At 33.9% G+C, this 19,620-nt stretch overlaps 1 protein-coding gene, 1 long non-coding RNA gene and 1 pseudogene across 2 annotated transcripts in view; all 3 read right to left on the bottom strand.

Moving 5' to 3' along the window:
- LOC110269952 lies at positions 10,205–11,127 on the bottom strand. Its single transcript, XR_002358824.1, has 3 exons — positions 10,813–11,127; positions 10,588–10,714; positions 10,205–10,249 (listed from the first exon to the last, which is right to left on the bottom strand). It is a non-coding gene; the product is annotated as an uncharacterized LOC110269952 (long non-coding RNA).
- LOC110269368 lies at positions 13,909–16,157 on the bottom strand (annotated as a pseudogene).
- The window catches only part of LOC107629545 (tetraketide alpha-pyrone reductase 1), a 3,998-nt gene continuing 3,004 nt past the window's right edge, over positions 18,627–19,620 (bottom strand). The window contains exons 5-6 of the mRNA XM_016332363.2: positions 19,230–19,416; positions 18,627–18,863 (exon numbers count right to left, since the gene is read on the bottom strand). Coding sequence (XP_016187849.1) covers positions 18,722–18,863; positions 19,230–19,416 — 329 coding nt within the window. The 3' untranslated portion in view covers positions 18,627–18,721. The remainder of the gene's footprint in view (positions 18,864–19,229; positions 19,417–19,620) is intronic.

The raw sequence follows: 19,620 nt of genomic DNA, 5'->3' as shown, positions 1-19,620 counted from the left end.
ATTTAAAATAATAAAATATTAAAAAATTATTTTAAAAAAATTATATAATTTATAGATAAATATATTATTTTATATATCAAGTTCAACTCTAACTAAAATTTGATTAAACTTTTAAATTTCTAATTTTATTGCGGTTCAATTTTCAAAAGTTTAGTACTACTTTGTCTTATTTGTACCTAATTTTACATGTAAAAGCCTATCTTTTTTTTATTTAGTTCTTTTCTTTCACCCCCACATGATAAAGCTTTGAAAAACTGCCCTTTCTTAGGGCTGCACACGTATCGAATCGGATCGGATACGATATCTGCATTTTTTCAGGCAAGATCCGATCCGTATACTTGCGGATCAGATCGGATCGGATATGGGTATATCCGCATAATTAAAAAAAAACTATTTTAAGATTCTATTTGACTATTTTTTCAAAAAAAAATCCATAAAATTCATTTTTCATCTGTTTAAGCCTATTTACTCCTAAAATATTATCAATAAAAGTTCTCTTGAGTAACAAAAAAATAATAATAACACAAGATTTAAATTTAATTATTCTAAGTTGAAGTACAACATAAAAAATTAAAAACAAGATATCATAAAATTCATAAAACAACACACTAAAATTCATATCACATTAGGGTTTGACTCTTCAATCTCCATTCCTCTTTGCTCTTCAATGGCTGCTTCTTCATCCCACGTCGCTGCACAAGACAAAGGCAAAGGTCCCATGGTAGAACCACCGGCTCCTCCAACTCTTCATGTGCTGAATCAAGTCAATGATAAAGTCATTGACGACTCACAACTCCAAGTCAATGACCCTAGAATCCTTGTTCCCTTCACTATAGGTGAAGACATTGTTTCATTGGTCCCGTCGAGAACTTGGAAAGGGCAAACAAGAAATTGTCTTTCTTCCCCAGTGCTTAAGGGAAAGATTTGGTGATCAACCAAGACCTTGATATCTTTTTTTTCATCAGCCAAAAGCCTTTTAGGAATAACCCAAAAATAATCCTCGAGGGACTGACTTCACAGCTTGGTACAAGCGCTTTGCTCCCTCGAAGAGCACTGCTTGGGGAGCTCTCGGGATTCAGGACCTTATAAGGCTTTCACACTTCTCACCTTCGACGCTCCCTTGGATAATTGGAGCAGTGACTTTTTTCTGGAACAGAACTACCAATAATTTCCATCTTCCTTGTGGGATGATTGGTATGTCACTTTTGGACGTGACTACTATTACGGGACTCTCCATTAGTCCTCCAGACTTCACCTCTGACATGCAACCCAGACAACAATACAACATAGGCCCTATGACCTCCTATAGTGTCTTTATTGCTCATCATATGGGCAAAGAAGGCACTCCTATTATAGATGATGAGCATGTAGTCTTTCTATTTTATTGGTTAAATGCAATTATTTTCTACTCTCGAAGTGTGCAGATGCAGAAGCTTTTCCTTCTTCTTGCTTCTTTGCTTCACGAAGGAAACAACCTCAATTTGGCCAAACTTCTTATAGGGCATGTTTTCGAAGAACTTGACCAATTTGTTATTGTCTTCGAAATGATTATTTGATCAGTACATGTGGTCCACTCGGACTTCTCCAATTATAGCTTAACGCCATTTTCGAAAAGCATATGATAATGCCTGGGGCTGGCGCTACAGACAAACAACACATTGAAGATTTTTGATTGGCTAATTTCAAACCAGATTTTCCAGAAGTACAATCGGATGAAGACCGATTTTGAGGTGTCTTTTCTCCTTCCATTCCTGCAAAGACTTCCACAATGAGGACCTCAACTTCTCCCCTTTCATGCGTCGAAATTGCGGTCCTGCTTGGCTCGAGCGTCTCCTCTTCCCCAATGATGCTGAAAAAAATGAGCTTGCCAATAGGAACTGGAAAAATTTGTTGGATGTACAAGTGATTCCTACAGGGTTACCTCAACACAAAAAACAACGTTTCAAAGTAACTCTATACGCTCCTCATTACACAGCCAGGAAACTTGGATTCTCACAAGCCATCCCAACTCCACTCCCCCGAAACAACAAACCATTTTGCCAAATCACTTTGACTTCTCAGAAAGAACTTGATCTCTGCCTCTTAAAAAATCAAAAACAAAAAGGGCTATAATTACCTGGTTTACGATCGAAGCTCATACATCACAAAATCTTGCTTCGATTGGTGGACTACTTACTACTCTAGGTACAGTCGTACCCTAGAGGAGATCAAGCGTTCTGCTGTTCAAGCGGTCCCTGCTGCTGAGGGTTCTCCAAAGAGAACTCAAAAAAGAAAAGCTGAAACTACAACTTCCTCACGTCAACCATAAAGGAAGAGTCGATGAACACCTTCAAAAACTTCTAGGAAGGTAATTATGTACATACACTCATTCTTTAACTATCATTCTTCAATAACCACATTCACTTGCAACTCTTTAAATATCAATCTTTTCTTAGTTACAGTTGCAACCATCAAGTGAAAGCTCTGATGAAAGTGAGCTGTCTATCCAGAATATTCTTGCTACGTCCTCACAATCGGAGGATACAATTGATTCAGATTTAGGCTCTCAATTGATTCGAAGAGTAAGACCCATTCTGGTAATACTATATCATTCTCACATAAATTTTGATTCACTCAAAATAAACTTCAACTTATCGCACCTTACATTTCAGCCTGTCACTGTTGCTCAATCGATTACCTCTTCTCTTGCACCTGACCAGTCACATCAACAACAACAAGGCTTTGGACAAACCACATCTCACTCATCAATCCAAAGCACAGAATCAGTTCAGCCTCTCCAAATCGCTTTTCCAATTTCGACGGGAACACATGTAGTAGACTTAACAAGGGAGCATATCCATCACTCACCAACACAAACTTTGATCATTGAGCATGTTTCTCCTATCAACCAGGCTGCACCTTCTACTGAATTGCAAGTGGCCCCTGATGCTGACTCTCCTTCTCGAGTCGCTGAGACTACTGCTTCAGATTCCCCATCTAGAGTTTTGGAAACCATTCCTTCTCCTCAAAGAACCTCCAGTCCTCCCCAACAAGCTGAACTTCAAAGTTTCCTTGGTCAAGGATCTGAAAATTTGGGTGTTTCTACTGGATCTACAAATGCCACTCCGGCTAACCTGGTCACCATCTTAAATCAGGCTATTCAAGAAGATGAAGTGCCTATTTCTACCCCTGTACTCATTGGTCCATCTACATCTAGTCCTTCATTTGAATTGAGTTTTAATACTCGAGAACAACTTTTATCACTTCTCAAGCTCCTGGACCATCCACTCATTAATTGGACTAATGATGTAACCTTGAACAGGCTTTCATCTGACCTCTTAAGTTCATCTTTTGAACTTCAAGTTTCGATCTTTCACTCTGTCATAATCAACCAATTCAAATAAATTACCAACAGAAGTGTAACTACCTAGGAAAAACTTCAAGAAATCAAAGATGAAGAGGCTAAAAATCAGGACTGAGGCAGAAAGCTATATTGCGACTCTTCAACCCATCAAAGCTTCCCGTGAAGAATTCTATTTGAGAATTTCTCAAGGTATTTCCATTCAAGCTCACTATGACAAGGAAGAGAGAAAGCTCGAAGTAGAATTGGCTCAGATCAATGAAAAACTTACCAAAAATTTGGAAGAGAAGAGCTGATATAGTTACACCTTTATCCACTGCCCAGCAAGAGTAACAACAACTTGTCCAAGAAATCATTTTTATTGAGGCCAAACATGAAGAATGTGAGAAGTAACTTGACAAGGCCCAATATAAAAAATTCAAGCATGCTGAGACACTTTCAATTCTGGACAATGAAAGGGTAAAGTTACGCTTAGACTTAGCAAAGCTTATAGCGCCTTACATTTCTTCACCTTGAACTTCAGTACTTGTCATGGTTTTCTTTATTTTCAGACTTATGCATTTTATCTTTAATTCAACAAACAATAATATTGCTTCAAATACTTTCCGTTAATCAAGTTAATTATATTTCCCGATTCGATATCCTTGATTCGATATGCATTTCCAGAATATAATCTTATCACTTGGAAAGGACCTTCCCAAGTATGGGACCATTTGCTAAGAACTCTCGATTTTTTTTCCATTGGCAAAATAACTTTTAAAACCAACTCGCCTATACTGAAGCACTTCTCTTTTATTTGACGATTATAATTTCGAGCAACACTTTCTTTTTGTCGAATCATATTTTCAAGTGCTAATATCCGCTCTAAGTCTAATTCATTCAACTCATCAAACATTGGATTCCAATAATCATCGACTAGCAAGTCATTCTGTTTTGATACCCTCAGAGTATTCAAATTGATTTCCAATGGTAGCATAGCATCATGACTATAAACCAATTTATAGGGCAAAATACATGTTGACCCTCTTGGAGAATTTCGATAAGCCCATAGTACATGACTTAACGTTTCATGCCAAGTTCGAGCTCTATTCCCGATCTGTTTTTTAATCACACTTATCAGGATTTTATTTGCTGCCTCAACTTGCCCATTGGCCTGTGCATAATAGGAAGTTGAAGTAACCATATTGATATTCCTCGAAGATGCAAAATTCTTGATGCGCTGACCAGTAAACATAGTCCCTTGATCAGTACTCAATGTTTGAGGAATCCCAAATCGATTGATTATATGTTCCTCAATAAAATCTATTATTTCATTTTGCCCAACTTCTATTAAAGGAACTGCTTCAACCCATTTTGTGAAATAATCAATTGCTACCAAAATAAATTTATGAAGTTTCGATGAAGGAGGGTGAATCAATCCAATTAGATCCAAAGACCAACCTCTAAATGGCCATAGTTTTATTATCGAATGCAACTCAGATGCTGGTATCTGTTGTACCGAATCATGTTTTTGACATTCCTGACACGCCTTTGCTTATTCAATACAATCTTTGATCATAGATAGCCAATACACATGATTGAAATGTAGCACCCATTTCATCTTCTTCCCAAATTGATGAGCACCACATATCCCTTTATGGACTTCACCCAAAGTAATATCTTTATCATCTTGACTTAAACATCTCGACAAACTTCCATCGATCCTTTTCTTATACAACTCATCAGCCATCAAGACAAAATTTATTGCCTGAAATTTTATCTTTCTATCAACTGGGATGCTAGGATTCTTTATATACTCAGCAATAGGCTTTCTCCAATCATTATCTTCCCATTCGCCTATACACAAAGCCCCCCTTTCATCTGCAGGCACTAAAATCTGATGAATACTAGCTAATTTTCTTAAAGTTTTTGGACCAATTCTATATCTCAAAGTGATTTAGGCTAATTCATTAGCGATCTCGTTATGAATCCTTGGGATATGAACTAAAAGAACTTTTCGAAAAGAAGTTAATAATTCCCAAGCCGTTGCCAAATATTTTTGCAACTTCTCATTATTACATTTGAACTCCATCGATAATTGTTTCAGGACTAACTGAGAGTCCCCTAGTATTTGGACTTCCAAAGCCCCTTTACCAATCAATATTTTAAGACCCAAAATCAAAGCTTCATACTCCGCCATATTATTCGAGCAAGGATATTTTAACTTGAATATGAATTCTGATGGAATCCCTCCTGGTGATATAATAAGAATTCTAACCCCTACACCATCTTTGTGCTTCGATCCATCAAAATATAACTTTCATCGACTTTAATGTCGAGTATATTTGCCCCCTGATCATTCAGAATATTTGAATTATCCACTAAAAAATCTGCAATGACCTAACCTTTCACAGCCTTGGCAGGGACATATTGTAAATCAAATTCTATCAGGGCGAGCATCCATTTCCCTAATCGACCTCGTAACATTGGAAAACTCAACATATATTTGATGAGATTAGTTTGTGCTATAACTTTCACCGATTTAGCCACCATATAGCACTTTAATTTCATACAAGTATAGTATAGGGACAAACACAATTTTTCTATCGGGGAATACCTTATTTCGATATTACTCAAAACTCGACTAAGGTAATAAACTGCTTGTTCATGCCTATTTTCGTTATCATAGGCTAGCATACACCCAATTGTATTTATAGATGCTGCAATATATAGCTTCAAGGGCTCATGAGGACGAACATTCGCCATTATTGGGACCTTAGATAAATAAGTCTTAATTGACTTGAATGCTTGTTTGATGCTCATTTGTCCATTCGAACTGCGAATCACTCTTTAGTTTCACTAAAGGTGCGAACACTCGAGTTCAATCAGAAAGATTCGAAATGAACCTTCTAAGATAATTTATTTTACCCAAGAACGATTGCACTTCTTTTTTCGATTTAGGTGAAGACAATGTTAAAATTGCATCAGCCTTACTCCTATCGATTGCAATCCCTTTTTTGTGAACAATGAATCCTAAAAAATTTCAAGCCGACACACCAAAAGCACATTTTAAAGGATTCAATTTTAACCCTTTCTTTCTCATGGTGACAAATGCTTTCCTCAAGTGATCAATATGCTGATTCACCGAAATTGATTTAACCATAACATCATTGATATACACTTCCATAAATCTCCCAATATACTCATGGAATATAGCATTCATTGCTTGCTGGTAAGTTGCACCGGCATTTTTCAAACCAAAAGGTATAACCACCTATTCATAAGTGCCTAACACCCCAGGACAATGAAAAGCAGTTTTGGATACATCATCTTCTGCATTGAAGATTTGGTTATATCCTGAATAACCGTCCATAAAACTTAAAATTTTGTTTTTCGCTGCAGAATCAATCAACATGTCTGCGAATTTTGGACACTTAAAATTCAAGCATGCTGAGACACTTTCAATTCTAGACAATGAAAGGGTAAAGTTACGCTTAAACTTAGCAAAGCTTATGGCGCCTTACATTTCTTCACCTTGAACTTAAGTACTTATCATGGTTTTCTTTATTTTCAGACTTATGCATTTTATCTTTAATTCAGCAAACAATAATATTGCTTCAAATACTTTTCATTAATCGAGTTAATTATATTTTCCGGTTCGATATCCTTGATTTGATATGCATTTCCAGAATATAATCCTATCACTTGGAAAGGACCTTCCCAAGTATGGGACCATTTGTCAAAAACTTTCGATTTCTTTTTCATTGACAAAATAACTTTCAAGAATCGAATTGAACCAGTTGATTTGAATGGATTAATTAAGAATTAATTATTAAACCAGTCAAATTTAGAATAAAAATTGACCAATAATAAATTGGTTAAAGAATAAATAAAATAATCAAACAATCAATTAATTAATTGAACTAATCTGTCTTTTAGTAATTAATCAGTTTAAAATAATAAATAATAAAAAAATTAATTATTTATATTCTTAATATTATCCAATCATTAATTACTTATTTTAACATACAATATATTAATTTTTCTATTGTCTCCACGAATTTATAATTATTACAAGAAATTTACAACTATGATTAATAATTTACGAAAGAAATTATTAAGAGTGATTAAAAAGAGAAGATATATACTAAGAATAAAAGCAAATATAAGTTATTATTTGATTATTTGGTTGAGAGTTTAAATTTTTATTTTTAAATAATAAATAAATAAATCAACAATTGTATCACGTTCTTCACCACTACAAGAAATGCTGAATACTGTCAAATTTATCGTTGGATATGACAATAAATTTGTTGGGTACAAAAGTTGTCGACGGATTAAATTTTTCGACAGTAAATCTGCCGGTAATATTTTGAAGAGAAAAAGAAAAATTGGCGCGAGCATTACCGTCACAATTATCGACGGATTTATCCTCCGGTAAAGGTCAATTAATGGAACGCTTTGTTTTGGTCATACGCAATGCATTACCGTCAGATTTATCCACTGGTAAATCCAACGATAAATCTAATTAAAATTCAAAATGCGCGGCCCTCTCCCCTCACTTTTGAGAACACTCTTTTCTCTTCCTCATTCTCCTTTCTCTTCTCTCTCCCTTGCAACTATCTCCGATAGCCCCTCCGCCAATGATGTCCACCTCCATTCTCCTCCAAAGTATGCGTTAAGTCGTCTATATCATGTTTCGTTGCCTCAAATGGAGTTGCTCCCTCTATCTTCGCCACCATTAGAAGAGCTACTGCTGCAGCTCTCTCTGTTGCTGGAGTTGTGTTTCTCCTCTCCAACGGTGTATCTCCTTCCTCTCCCAGAGCTTCAAACTGCGAGTTCCTCTGTCTGCTATTCTGCGAGCTCTATAGTCACTTTGTTGTCGTCTTATGCCTCTTGTCGCCGTCCCTTTCAGACCTACTCGCCTCTAGCTCCATTCTTTCTGGCTTTTAGGTATAGTGCATGACTCTGTTATTCGATTCAAGTCTTCAACATCTCGTCGCTGATTGTTCTTCTTCAGCCTCTGTTAGTTGTTTTTCTTGTTGCTGATTCTTCTTGTTAATTGTTATGTTGTTGTTGCATAGATGTTCAGTTCTTGTAGTTATTAAATTTATTTGCTGTTATTGTTCTTGATTACTTAAATTTTTTGCTAATAAGTGTTCAGTTCTTGTAGTTATTGTTGTTATGGTTCTTGTTGATTTGTTAAATTTTTTGCTAATATTTATTCAGTTCTTCAAGATTCTACTTTGAGTCTTATTTTCTGTGTCTTTATTGTGTTTGAAAATGTGTTGTTGAGGTACCTTTTTGTGTCGTTTAACCAAGCAATTGTTGCCACAACATCTTTTTTCATTGTCGTTTTTACTTACCTAATGACGTTTAAGAGGGAGATTTGACTCACATATCTCACACTTGTTCTGATTATCGTTGGTGTCATCATTGCCAGCGGAGTAAGTAAGTAACTTCAACAAAATTGTGAGTAAGTTACTGGGGTTTTAGTGCATTTTGATTGATCTCTTGATTTGTTAATTTGAATAGTATTATAGCAAGGTATAGGAAATACTTCGACTTTAACTTCTTTATGTTTTGTTATTTTTTGTTTTTAGCTTCTCTATGATTTTGTAATTTGTTTAGGATGTAAGAGTTTATTCAATTTGATGATTTTGTGATTTGTTGAATTGGAATTGTAAATTATATAGGAATTATTTTTTGGATCTTTAGTTTTTTTATTTATCATTGTTATTGTTTAGCTCCCATATAAGTTGTAGATTCCATTTATGAATGAAGTAGTTTTAAAGTAGAAGAAAAGAGATAAAAGAAACTTGTTTAGTTAATCTTCTGTTTTTCAGTTGTGTCACCTAAAGTAATAAATAAGTTGTCGCTGTTTCTATTTAAAATTATATATTAAATTTTCAAATAAATTTTTAAAAAAGATTAAAATTTAAGTTTACCGTCGGTTAAATCTACTAATAAGTAATAATTTAATTATTAATATTAAATAATATATTACCATCGAATTTACCAAAAGAAAATCCGACAGTAACAAACTCCAGAATTTTGCAACTAAAAGTTTATATTCGTCCCTAAATTTGCCGGTAAATAATTACCAGCGAGATTTATACTGTCGAATTTATTCTGTCGTTAAATCTGACGATAAACAGATTACGGCAAATTTTTTGATAAATTTACCAGTATCTGACAACTTTCTTGTAGTGCACAAAATTTAATGACATGACAATAATATAATAGAATTTTTAATCACAATTGAAAAATTACATTTGAAGTGAAAAAGAGAAGAGAACAACAAACACTATAAAAAAATTACTAAAATAGCAACCAATCTTAAAGACTAACAAACTAAGGAGCCGTTGCAGTATGTCCCGTTACAAAAAGTTTTTGTAACAAAAAATGGAACTGTTACAATTCAAAATGATATTTTGTAACAAATTTTTCTGATACAAAAAACCAGAGGCCGTTACAAAAGTGGTAACAAATTTTGATATTCAAGGTATTTTTGGTGACAATCTATTTTTTTCTATCATAAAATTTTGTTACAAAATGTAACATAATTTTGTAACATTTTTTTTCTTTAGTTACAAAAGTAAATTAATTATTTTGTAACAATTTTTTTAATACAAATTGCATGCATAATTTACTAAATTATTTTTTAAATTAACTAATATATTAACTATTTTAATAAGCGAAGTCTACATCTATATAATATGCAAAAACATAGATAATTCAAACAAGATCTTTTTAGCTAAAATTGTTTTAAAACAAAATAACATTAGTGAGTATATTGATTAGTTCTACAAGTTATATGTCTTGCATAATTTCAACCAAAAGTTAAAAGTTCTAACATAGATTAGTGTCTCTATGAATCAAAATATTCTTGAGCCCTTAAGGTAGCATGTGGTCACCATTTCAGCACTCCTGTAAATAAGAAAAATCGAAACAAAAAATTAGAAACAAGATATAACACTAATTATAATTTTTTCCATTAACTTTTATCCAAAATGTTTAGAAAAATTTTGGCAGAACCTCCCCTAAAACTTGGATATTTCCACTGTCTACGGTTCCAACAAAAGCAACCAATTATGTCTCATCCAATACACAACTAAATTTATCAAACCAAATAATAGAACATTTATCATTTATCAACATGACACAAGTAAAATATAATAAATAGATCCATATACAATTAAGCTATACTAATAATATATGAATCATCTAAGAATATGTATTAAAACTATAAGCAATTTTAGGAGTACCTTTAATTGTCTAGTTTCGTTCATCGTCAAAACGCGCTATGAAAGAGTACGACTTGTTGAGCTTTCACTCTAGCTAATTCTTCCTCTTTCCGTATTTGTTGCTCTTCAAGTTTTTCTTTGAGCACATCTATTACACAAGCAAAATTTAATTAAAAATTCAATAAATAAATTCAGTTCATTGTATCTACCAAACAAGTTAATGTATCCTCTAATTTGGGTGACGACCTTGTAAACCATTGATCATGGTTGCATGCTGACTATGAAGAGAGAGTTTCTTGTCAGTAGAATGAACACGCTTTGCTTTATCATTTTCTGCTGCATGTTAAATGGTTTGATAAGTAGAATTGAAGTAAGATTTTCAATAAGTCATCAAATTCATATAAGTAGTGGAAGCCCATACCTTCCTTGTTTAACAGATTAAGTCCCCTTTCATGCAAAATTTTAAGACGAAATGCATATGCAGCTATCAAAACATCTACATCATTCTCAGTGGCAGTACATGTCACCCCATGTCTTCTGAAGACTGCCAATAATGACCAAAAAATAAATAATAAATGAAATACTGGTAAAGAATCCATCCTAAGGTAAAACAAAGATTCAAGGTCTCACCTAAGGATGGAGTTTGATATATACAACATCAATTTTTTTTCTTTCAAATCAAGGAGAAAAAGAAAAAGGAAAACAAAACACCCTACAATGAATCAAGTCCATGCAATAAAATATCATAATTCACTTAAGTTATGTTCACTAATTGACAACATATATATTTAAATATAATGAAAAATAAAAAAGAGAAGATATATACTGAGATAGAGTTTGATGAGTTTGGAAAACTCTAAATTTATTTTGATGATGAACAAATATTATTAATTTGATTAAATTACAAAATTGTCAATTTATTTTTTAATTCATATGTATTGATTGATAATTTTGTTCATACAGATTTTAATTGGGCCGAAAATATAGAAAAAAAGTTGCAAGCCCATATATGCATCTTACCTTTAGCCTTGATGTTAAATATGATTATGTTGGCTGAATTATTTTATTGGGCCAGCTTGATTTATTACTGCAAGCCCAATGTGCTTTTTAGCCTTGTTCAAAGTATGTTATATTAAGTGGCTGAAGCAATTTGTGATTAATTGGGCCAGAACCATGTTGAACTAAGCCCAAAACTAAATTGCTTGAAGGCAAGCTTGCATGGTCCGAAACCATTAAGCAAAGAAAGCAAAATTCCATTGCTTCCAACGGATCTCACTCTTTCATCATATGGATTTCAAATTCATTTAACTTGAATTAAACTTACATTGGAAATATGAGAGAGAGTTAGCTATTCATTTGATGGACATCATCAATGCTACAGGCTACCTAATGCAAGGGAAGTGAAAATTTAATTTACTTTGTCAAAATCTATTAGTTAGTGTTCAAATTTCTCTTTCCTCTCTTTCTCACCTTGCTTCTTGTTTTCAGTCATTACACAGCAAACTATGGAAGAAATATTGAGTCACCGAAAAGAAGAAAGTGCAAGCAACAAGACCATCACAATGATGGCAAGAAAAAGAAAACTAAAAGTATGTTGTGACTAAGATTCTCATCACTTATGGTAAGATTTAGTGAAGAGATCTTGGCTTCTCCATACCCAAAAATGGAAGAGAAGATCCCGGTCAGAGAAGAAGATCCTTGGAGAGGATGGCTTGATTCTGATCTTGCTCAACCACCACAGGAGGTAGCTACAGTGGCTACGTGATGGAAGAGGCAGAGATTGGAGCAGATGAAGCCATCATCATCAAGCATGCATCAAGGGCTAAGAATCCATCTTGGAGAGCAAGGCAAGGATGGAGGGCTCGGATTGATGAAGATTGGTGACCAAGGAAGGACTAGAGGTAATTACATGTTGGGTTTTGCATGGGTTATCTCTTCTCTCTCTCTGGCCGAACCGGTTCTGGTTTGAAGAAGAAGAAGATTAGCTTGGTTTGTTTAGTTCCAACCGTGGAGGCTTCTCCCTATAAGTAAGGGTGAACAGCCAGGGCAAGGAGCAAGGAGTGAGAGTGCAAGGCACAGAGTTCTCATAGCTACCTAAGATAACAGAAGTTCTTCTCCTTTAATGTTCTTTATTTTGTAATTTTTCTGTTTAATTTTGTCTATCTTGAGTCTCATGAAAAAAGGCAAACAGTGAGGTTTGTAAAGAAAAAGCCATAGAGTGAAAAAAGGCAGAGAGTGCAAAATTAAAAGAAAAAGCCATAGATGTCCTTAGAGGTCCTTTGTACATATATGTTGTGTTTCATGATTCTGTGGGAATTCCCTTGCAAGTTGGGTTAGCACTTAGCAGTTGGAAAGCTTGGCAGTGACCAAGTCAAGTTCAGGATTGGGGTTTAGATTCTGGACTTGTCCCGGATAGGAAGGATAGTTCCTAGGGAGAATCGGTGTTTGTAATCAAAGATGATTATAGTGAAATTCTATCATTGTTGTGATGGAGACTGGATGTAGGCTGCACTGCACTTAGCAGCTAAACTAGGATATATCTGAGTGTAATTTTCTCTCCCTTCTACTCCATTTCTGTTTCTGCTGCACTGGAGATAAAATTGAAAAAAATATCTCGTGCTGAACAACGAGACAAAAAGAAAAGTCTCGTGGCTGGGTACGAGACAAAAAAAAAAGTCTCGTGGCTGGTGACGAGACAAAAAGGCAAAAAGTCTCCAAAAGTTGTTTCACGACCAGCAAGTGTTACTGAAAGAAAAAGGGGCTAAGATTCAACCCCCCTTCTCTTAGCCACTGAAAACCATCAGAGTTGGTGAAGCATAGTGAGTAAGATGCAGCACAATTTTTGTATGTTCATAATAACTTTGCCACATTAATTAGCTTAATAAGCAACACCTCAGAGCTTAGTGTTGCTGCTGCAGCATCATCCATCAGCTTTTGCATTGAATAAGAATGCAACTTTTGGTGTTAAAAGATAGAATCCTATTCTATTCTATCCCCATTATGTATCTGAGTCCAAAATTATCCCAAAAGTTCAAAGCCTATTCCTGATTTCAGGGCCACAACAAGATCAACACTCTATATCCCTCTTTCCATATAAGTCACGGTCACACATTACTCCACCATCAATTGAATACACTAAGCTACATTATCAAGCATTGTATAAGGGAAGCTGTTATCTCATCAGGCATGGATTCCATAACAATTCATTCACAAGAAAGACAACACATTCTTTTCTTGATAATTAAGACTTTTTAAGAAATTGTGAACTAATCTGTCATACATATTAAAAATACTGTTTTTCCATAACATGAGCTAGAAAATTAGTGCAACCATAACATTACACTTAACAATATCAAATTTGATAATCATTTCTTGAATCAAAGATAGGTGGAAGTTTAGAACTCACATTCATGTCATAGAATCAGAACAAATAAGCTATTGTCACCCCTGGTGCTCTCCCAAGTCCAGCAGTACAATGCACATAAACTCTTCCTTTTCCCTCTGAGATTGCCCATTCCAATGATCAGACTGCTTTAGGTAGAATATTTCGCAAGAAGTTTGGATCAAAGTCTATTGCCTTATAGAATAGATTTATAAAATATATCAAGTTATGAATTATAATCCAGTCTCAGAAAAGCAAGCAAAGCATTTAACAAACTCACAACTCTTTTAGAAAAAGGTTTTCTAACACTTTTAAAGTGCAATGTCAATTGCACCAAAAGTATATGGATCCTTGACTTAGCCATACATTGTATTAGCCAGATAGGAAAAATTAAAATTTCTATCTCATGACAATGCCATTAAGCAAGATAAGTTGGCATTGTTGTATATACTTTTATAAAATTCAGAGAGTGGGAGTCTATTTTCTCAACAAAATTGACTGAAATACAGGTTTGTAGCTTTCTTACTTACCGGCCTCCTCATATGTCGAACATCGAGTTCGTCACACCTCCTTTTTATCGACTTCAAGTCTATTCCTTAATATTCTACATCCTTATCTTGCTGCAAATTCAGAATGTATGTCACACCTTCTTCCTTCTTGAGGTGATTGATGTCTTCAGGCTTCTGTGGTTGGAATCCCACAATGAGATTATCAGTTATAAGTGTGTAATTCATACATGAAATAAATCAATCACGGATTGCATTAGCAGCAGAAATCATATTACTGTGCTATGCATTTTATATAATAGACACAAATTAATACAGCACTAACTGTTCTTTCTAGCAACTTATACAAAATGCAAGAAATTAACAAAGGAAACCCATCATTATATTAAACAGTTGGCAGTCATAACTAACAAATAGGAAAAAAAGAGGAAACTAACCCAGATCGTGGTGATACTCATAAGGATTCCTCATCATCCTCTTCATAGCAGTGGTATTGCTGGTGGAGGGTTTGTGCTTCTTCCTCATCAATGCCTCTTCATAGCAGTGGTATCCGAGTGACAGGACACGATTCAAAAGCAGCGACGTCCAGAGGGGCAGACAACGGCATGACAGCAGAAGCAGAAGAGGTTCTGTTCCTCGGATTCAAAAGCATCTAACAGCGCAGCCTCAAATCCCTCTCGCGTGTTCTGTTCCTCGCATCAACGGTAGCTCAGCAGCGACTTTGCGGGCTCCCTCTCTCCCTCCGCGAGCTCGCACTGATGACATCCTCCTCGCGACGGCTTCCTCCCTCGTGCGTCTCTGCTCCGGCAGTGGGTTGAACAGCGACAACACGGCTCCACAGAACGGCGACGCTCCTCCTCGTGCGGTTCTGGCAGCAGCTCATGGACAGACCGAACGACGGTGGCAACAGCGCGGCCTTCTCCTCCTTGTCCTTCCTCGGCTCGCACCTCTCTCTTCTCTGAGCGACACAACGGCGTGGCGGCAGTGACGCCCGCCGGCACCGTCCTCACTCTCCCCTCCCCTTTTTCCTGTGAATCCCTCTCCTTTCTACCCTTTATGTTTCTTGAGTTCGGTGATGTTGTGTGTGTTTCAAGCTTGATGAGTTTGCTGGGGAAGGGCTGCGGCTGGGAGATGAGTGAGGGTGGATTAGGATTTTGAGTAAAAATAGGTCTAGGGTTAGTTTTGTAATTTCAAATAAAAGTGGGGATAATATAATAATTAGGAATAAATTTTACTCCAACAATAATAATGTATAAAAATACTATTTGTTCATCAATTTTATAAATGACTTTCAATAAAATGTTCAAATCCAAAAATTAGAAATAATATAATTAATTTCTCTATTTTCCAAAGCAGCAGTATTAATATTTTAAATATTAATTATTTAATCCAAACCATATAAAATTCTTATTATTTCATAATTACCAACTTTATAATTTAAATATAGGAAATAATCTAATAATTATAAAATTAGATAATAATCCTAATTTATTTCAAATTTAATTAATCAAAATTTGCTCTAATTATCTTTAATAAAATAATATTCTGAAATTAAGACTATAAATAACTATATGATTTGAGACTTGATCATAATAAGATTTTTCAAAAGTTCCGGGTCTTACAGATATGGTGGTGGTGATGGCGGCGGCGATGGAGGCGGCGACGGCTGCGAGCTTTAGGGTTAAAGCTAGCCTCTTGCACATTTTCACGAGATCTTCTCTCTCACACTGCGACGGCTGAGAGCTTTAGGGTTTGTTTGGAGGGAGTTAAAAATTTTAATTATGTGTAATAGTGGGAGAATTTTTAGAATTATGCAGAGGAGTTTTATAATTTGACACAAATAAAATATTTTGTGTAAGTTTTTAAAAATTCTCACTAAAAAATCTCCACTAATTATTAAAAAATTTGTAGTATAAAAATCTAATTATTAATAAAAATTATATATTAATTATTTAGAAGAAAGTAAAATTTAATTTTTGAAATAAAATAAAATTATTTTAAAAAAATATATACACAATTTTTTTACTCTTAAAGTGTTTAACATTTTGAAAAAAAATGTTATAAAATATACTTATATTTTGTGACAAATAATTAACTTGTTACAAACAATATTAAATTTTGTTACAAAATAATTGGAGTTTTTTAAACAAAAAAAAAATTGTTACAAAATATTTTAAATTTTTGTAACTTGTTTTTTTTTTTGTTACAAAATATTACAATATTCTGTAATAAAATACTATATCGTTACAAAAACTAACATAATTTGTAACAAAATAAAACAGGTTGTTACAAAACATTATTCTTTTGTAACAATAAAAAATTATTATTAAAAAATATTAATTTTTTATAACAATTTTAAATTTGATACAATTTTTTTGTTACAAATGTTCCATTTTCTTGTAGTGGTTCTTTTAAACTGCCAGAGACACTGGTTGATGAAATTCAAAAGCTCATGCTCCAATTTTGGTGGGGATAGCGAGGCTCGGAAAGAATGATGCACTGGATAGGATAGAGAATTTCTTGTAGATCTAAATCTCAAGGGGTCTTAACTTCAAAGATCTTAAAGCCTTTAACCTTGCAATGTTAACAAAGTAAGGGTGGAGACTGATAACTAAGCCACACTCTCTGTATTATAAGGTGTACAAGAGTAAATATTTTAAGTTCTCAAATTTTTTAAATGCGGAGATTGGGAACAACCCATCTTGGAGCTGGTGAAGTGTTTTGGAGGGTCGAAAAGTGCTAAAAAAAGAAATCTTATGGCAAATTGGTAGAGGTAGTACAATTAGGATTCAGCAAGACCTATAGTTAAGAGACTTTCAAAAAATTACTCCTAATCCTAATAACCCAGAGGGTCGAAGACTAGAATGGGTCTCAAATTTGATGCTACCAGACAAAACATAGAATCAGATACTAATTCGTGAGGCATTCAATCCAGCAATTGCAAATGCTATTCTAAATTCAACAATTCACCAGGAGGAGGATAGAATTACCTGGATGAAAGAAAAATCTAGGACATATACAATAGCTTCTGGTTATGGTGTGGGCTTTCAATTTTTTTATCCTCCAACAGATTTTTTTCCAGAACACTGTAGAAAGAAAGAACTATGGACAGCCATTTAGAAACTCAGATGTCAACCAAAGATTAAAAATTTTATATGAAAAGTCATGCATGACGGTTTATCTGTAAAACAGAAATTGGGCCAAAGAATTCAAACAGTAGTATCGATTTGTCCAAGATGCCACAGTGAAGAAAAATCGATCTTTCATTGTCTCTGGGCTTGTCTGAACGCAGTTGAAGCTTGGTATGCTTGCGGCCTCCCTATTCTATCTCACACGGACTTCCCATGGCAATGGTGGTTGAAATTGCTCGAATGGTTCAGTGACGCTAACGGAAAGAAGAGGAACTTGACAGCTATTACAACTTGGTTGAATTGGACGGTTAGAAATGAATTTGTTTTTGAAGGAAAACAGAAGTTCTCCCCTCCTAATTGCGGAAGAAGCTTTGCGGTTAATGAATCTCAAGCTTAGAGATGTCTCTCCCTCTCCTGAGACCTTTACTCTTCTATTGTAAGCTTAATTATTTTTTGGTGGAACATTTCCAATATTATTCTTCAATTAGTGTCTAAATATGGACCATAAATTTATTTCTAATAAAATAAAACGACTTTATCCTTGATAAAACAAAAAATATCACCCATTTTATTAACTATTCATATCAAATTTAATAGTAAAAGAATATTAAAATTTGTTTATAAACTCACTCAAAGAATTGGCCACGTAACCAAAACAAGGTCTACGCAAAAGGACCTACATTCATCCTTCCATTTGAATCAATTTGTCAACTCTCCTTTAAGAATAGACAAAGCCAGAATAGAAAGACGAAAGTGAAGCAGAAGCAAGGTATATATATCTCAGAGTATGTAGTTCTAATATAATAAAACTATGTTACATATACATTAAAATTAACTATTAAAATTAATTATTAATATAAAATATATATTAAAATAAAATAAATTATATATATATTTATATACAAATATATTAATAATTAATTTTAATATACAAATAATATTTTTTATATTAACATGTTTTGATTTCGAATCAAGCCTTATAGTTTGATATTAGCAACAGAGTTTTTAGTTATCTGATCTTATTTGACGATGGATGTATCGATTATTAAAAAAAAAATCAACATGAAGCACACACATATACAGTACATAATGGCATTTTATCAACATTTATTCTTCAAACGGAGGAAATGACGAATTTAGAAGTTGAATATCTTATTTTTTCTAAAGCTTTCCACGGTCTCCTTAAGGGTCACCTCCAAAGGAGTAAATCTAATTCCCAAGTTCTTAGCCTTTTCTGAAACCCGATATGTTGCCACATATGGCTCATCGTTCTCACACCTGTCCAAAAATTAGGTTTATATATAATTCAATTATATCTGTTAAACATAATAAAATAAAAAAGTATAAAGTAACTAAAAATAATAAACGCACGCGAAGATGAGTAAAATGAAAGAGTAAGAAAAATTCTAAGATATTATAATAAACTAAAGCTATGCCACTTTGAAAAGAAATATGGAATAAAAATATAATATTTAGAAATAATTATAAAACATCTTTAATTTCGCTTTTCATATACTATAATACATAATTAGATTTACATCACCTTCAACACAAAACTCTTTTAACAAAATACACATACGATATATATGAAAATCACTGATTATAAATATGGTTGGAGTTGGAGAAATTAAATGGTTTACGTACTTATTTGCAATTTGTAATGTCGGGTAGAGATTACGTAACATGTTGGCAAGTTCAGAGAAATGCACCACTCTCTCGGCCAAACAATATCTTCCAGTAGCTGAAGCAACTTCATATGCTAAAATATGAAAGTTTGCAACATCTTTCACGTTCACCCATGGATAACACAAATTTGGAAATGTCTTTGTACCTGAACACTTACGTCAAACGCTTCCAATTATAAGCAATATATAAATAACTCTTTTCTAGGGGCAAAAATGTAATTTTACTTTCACATGATGGAACTAAACACATGGACAAAATCATGAAACTAAATCTATCACCACAGATATATTTACAAGTAACACACTCATATTCTAGCACTTTTATTATAACCATTAACAATTGATATGAT

Source organism: Arachis ipaensis, chromosome B03, assembly GCF_000816755.2.
Source record: "Arachis ipaensis cultivar K30076 chromosome B03, Araip1.1, whole genome shotgun sequence".
NCBI classification, from domain to species: domain Eukaryota; kingdom Viridiplantae; phylum Streptophyta; class Magnoliopsida; order Fabales; family Fabaceae; genus Arachis; species Arachis ipaensis.
The sequence above is the reverse complement of the archived record's forward strand: the minus strand, read 5'-3'. Positions and strand labels throughout refer to the sequence as shown.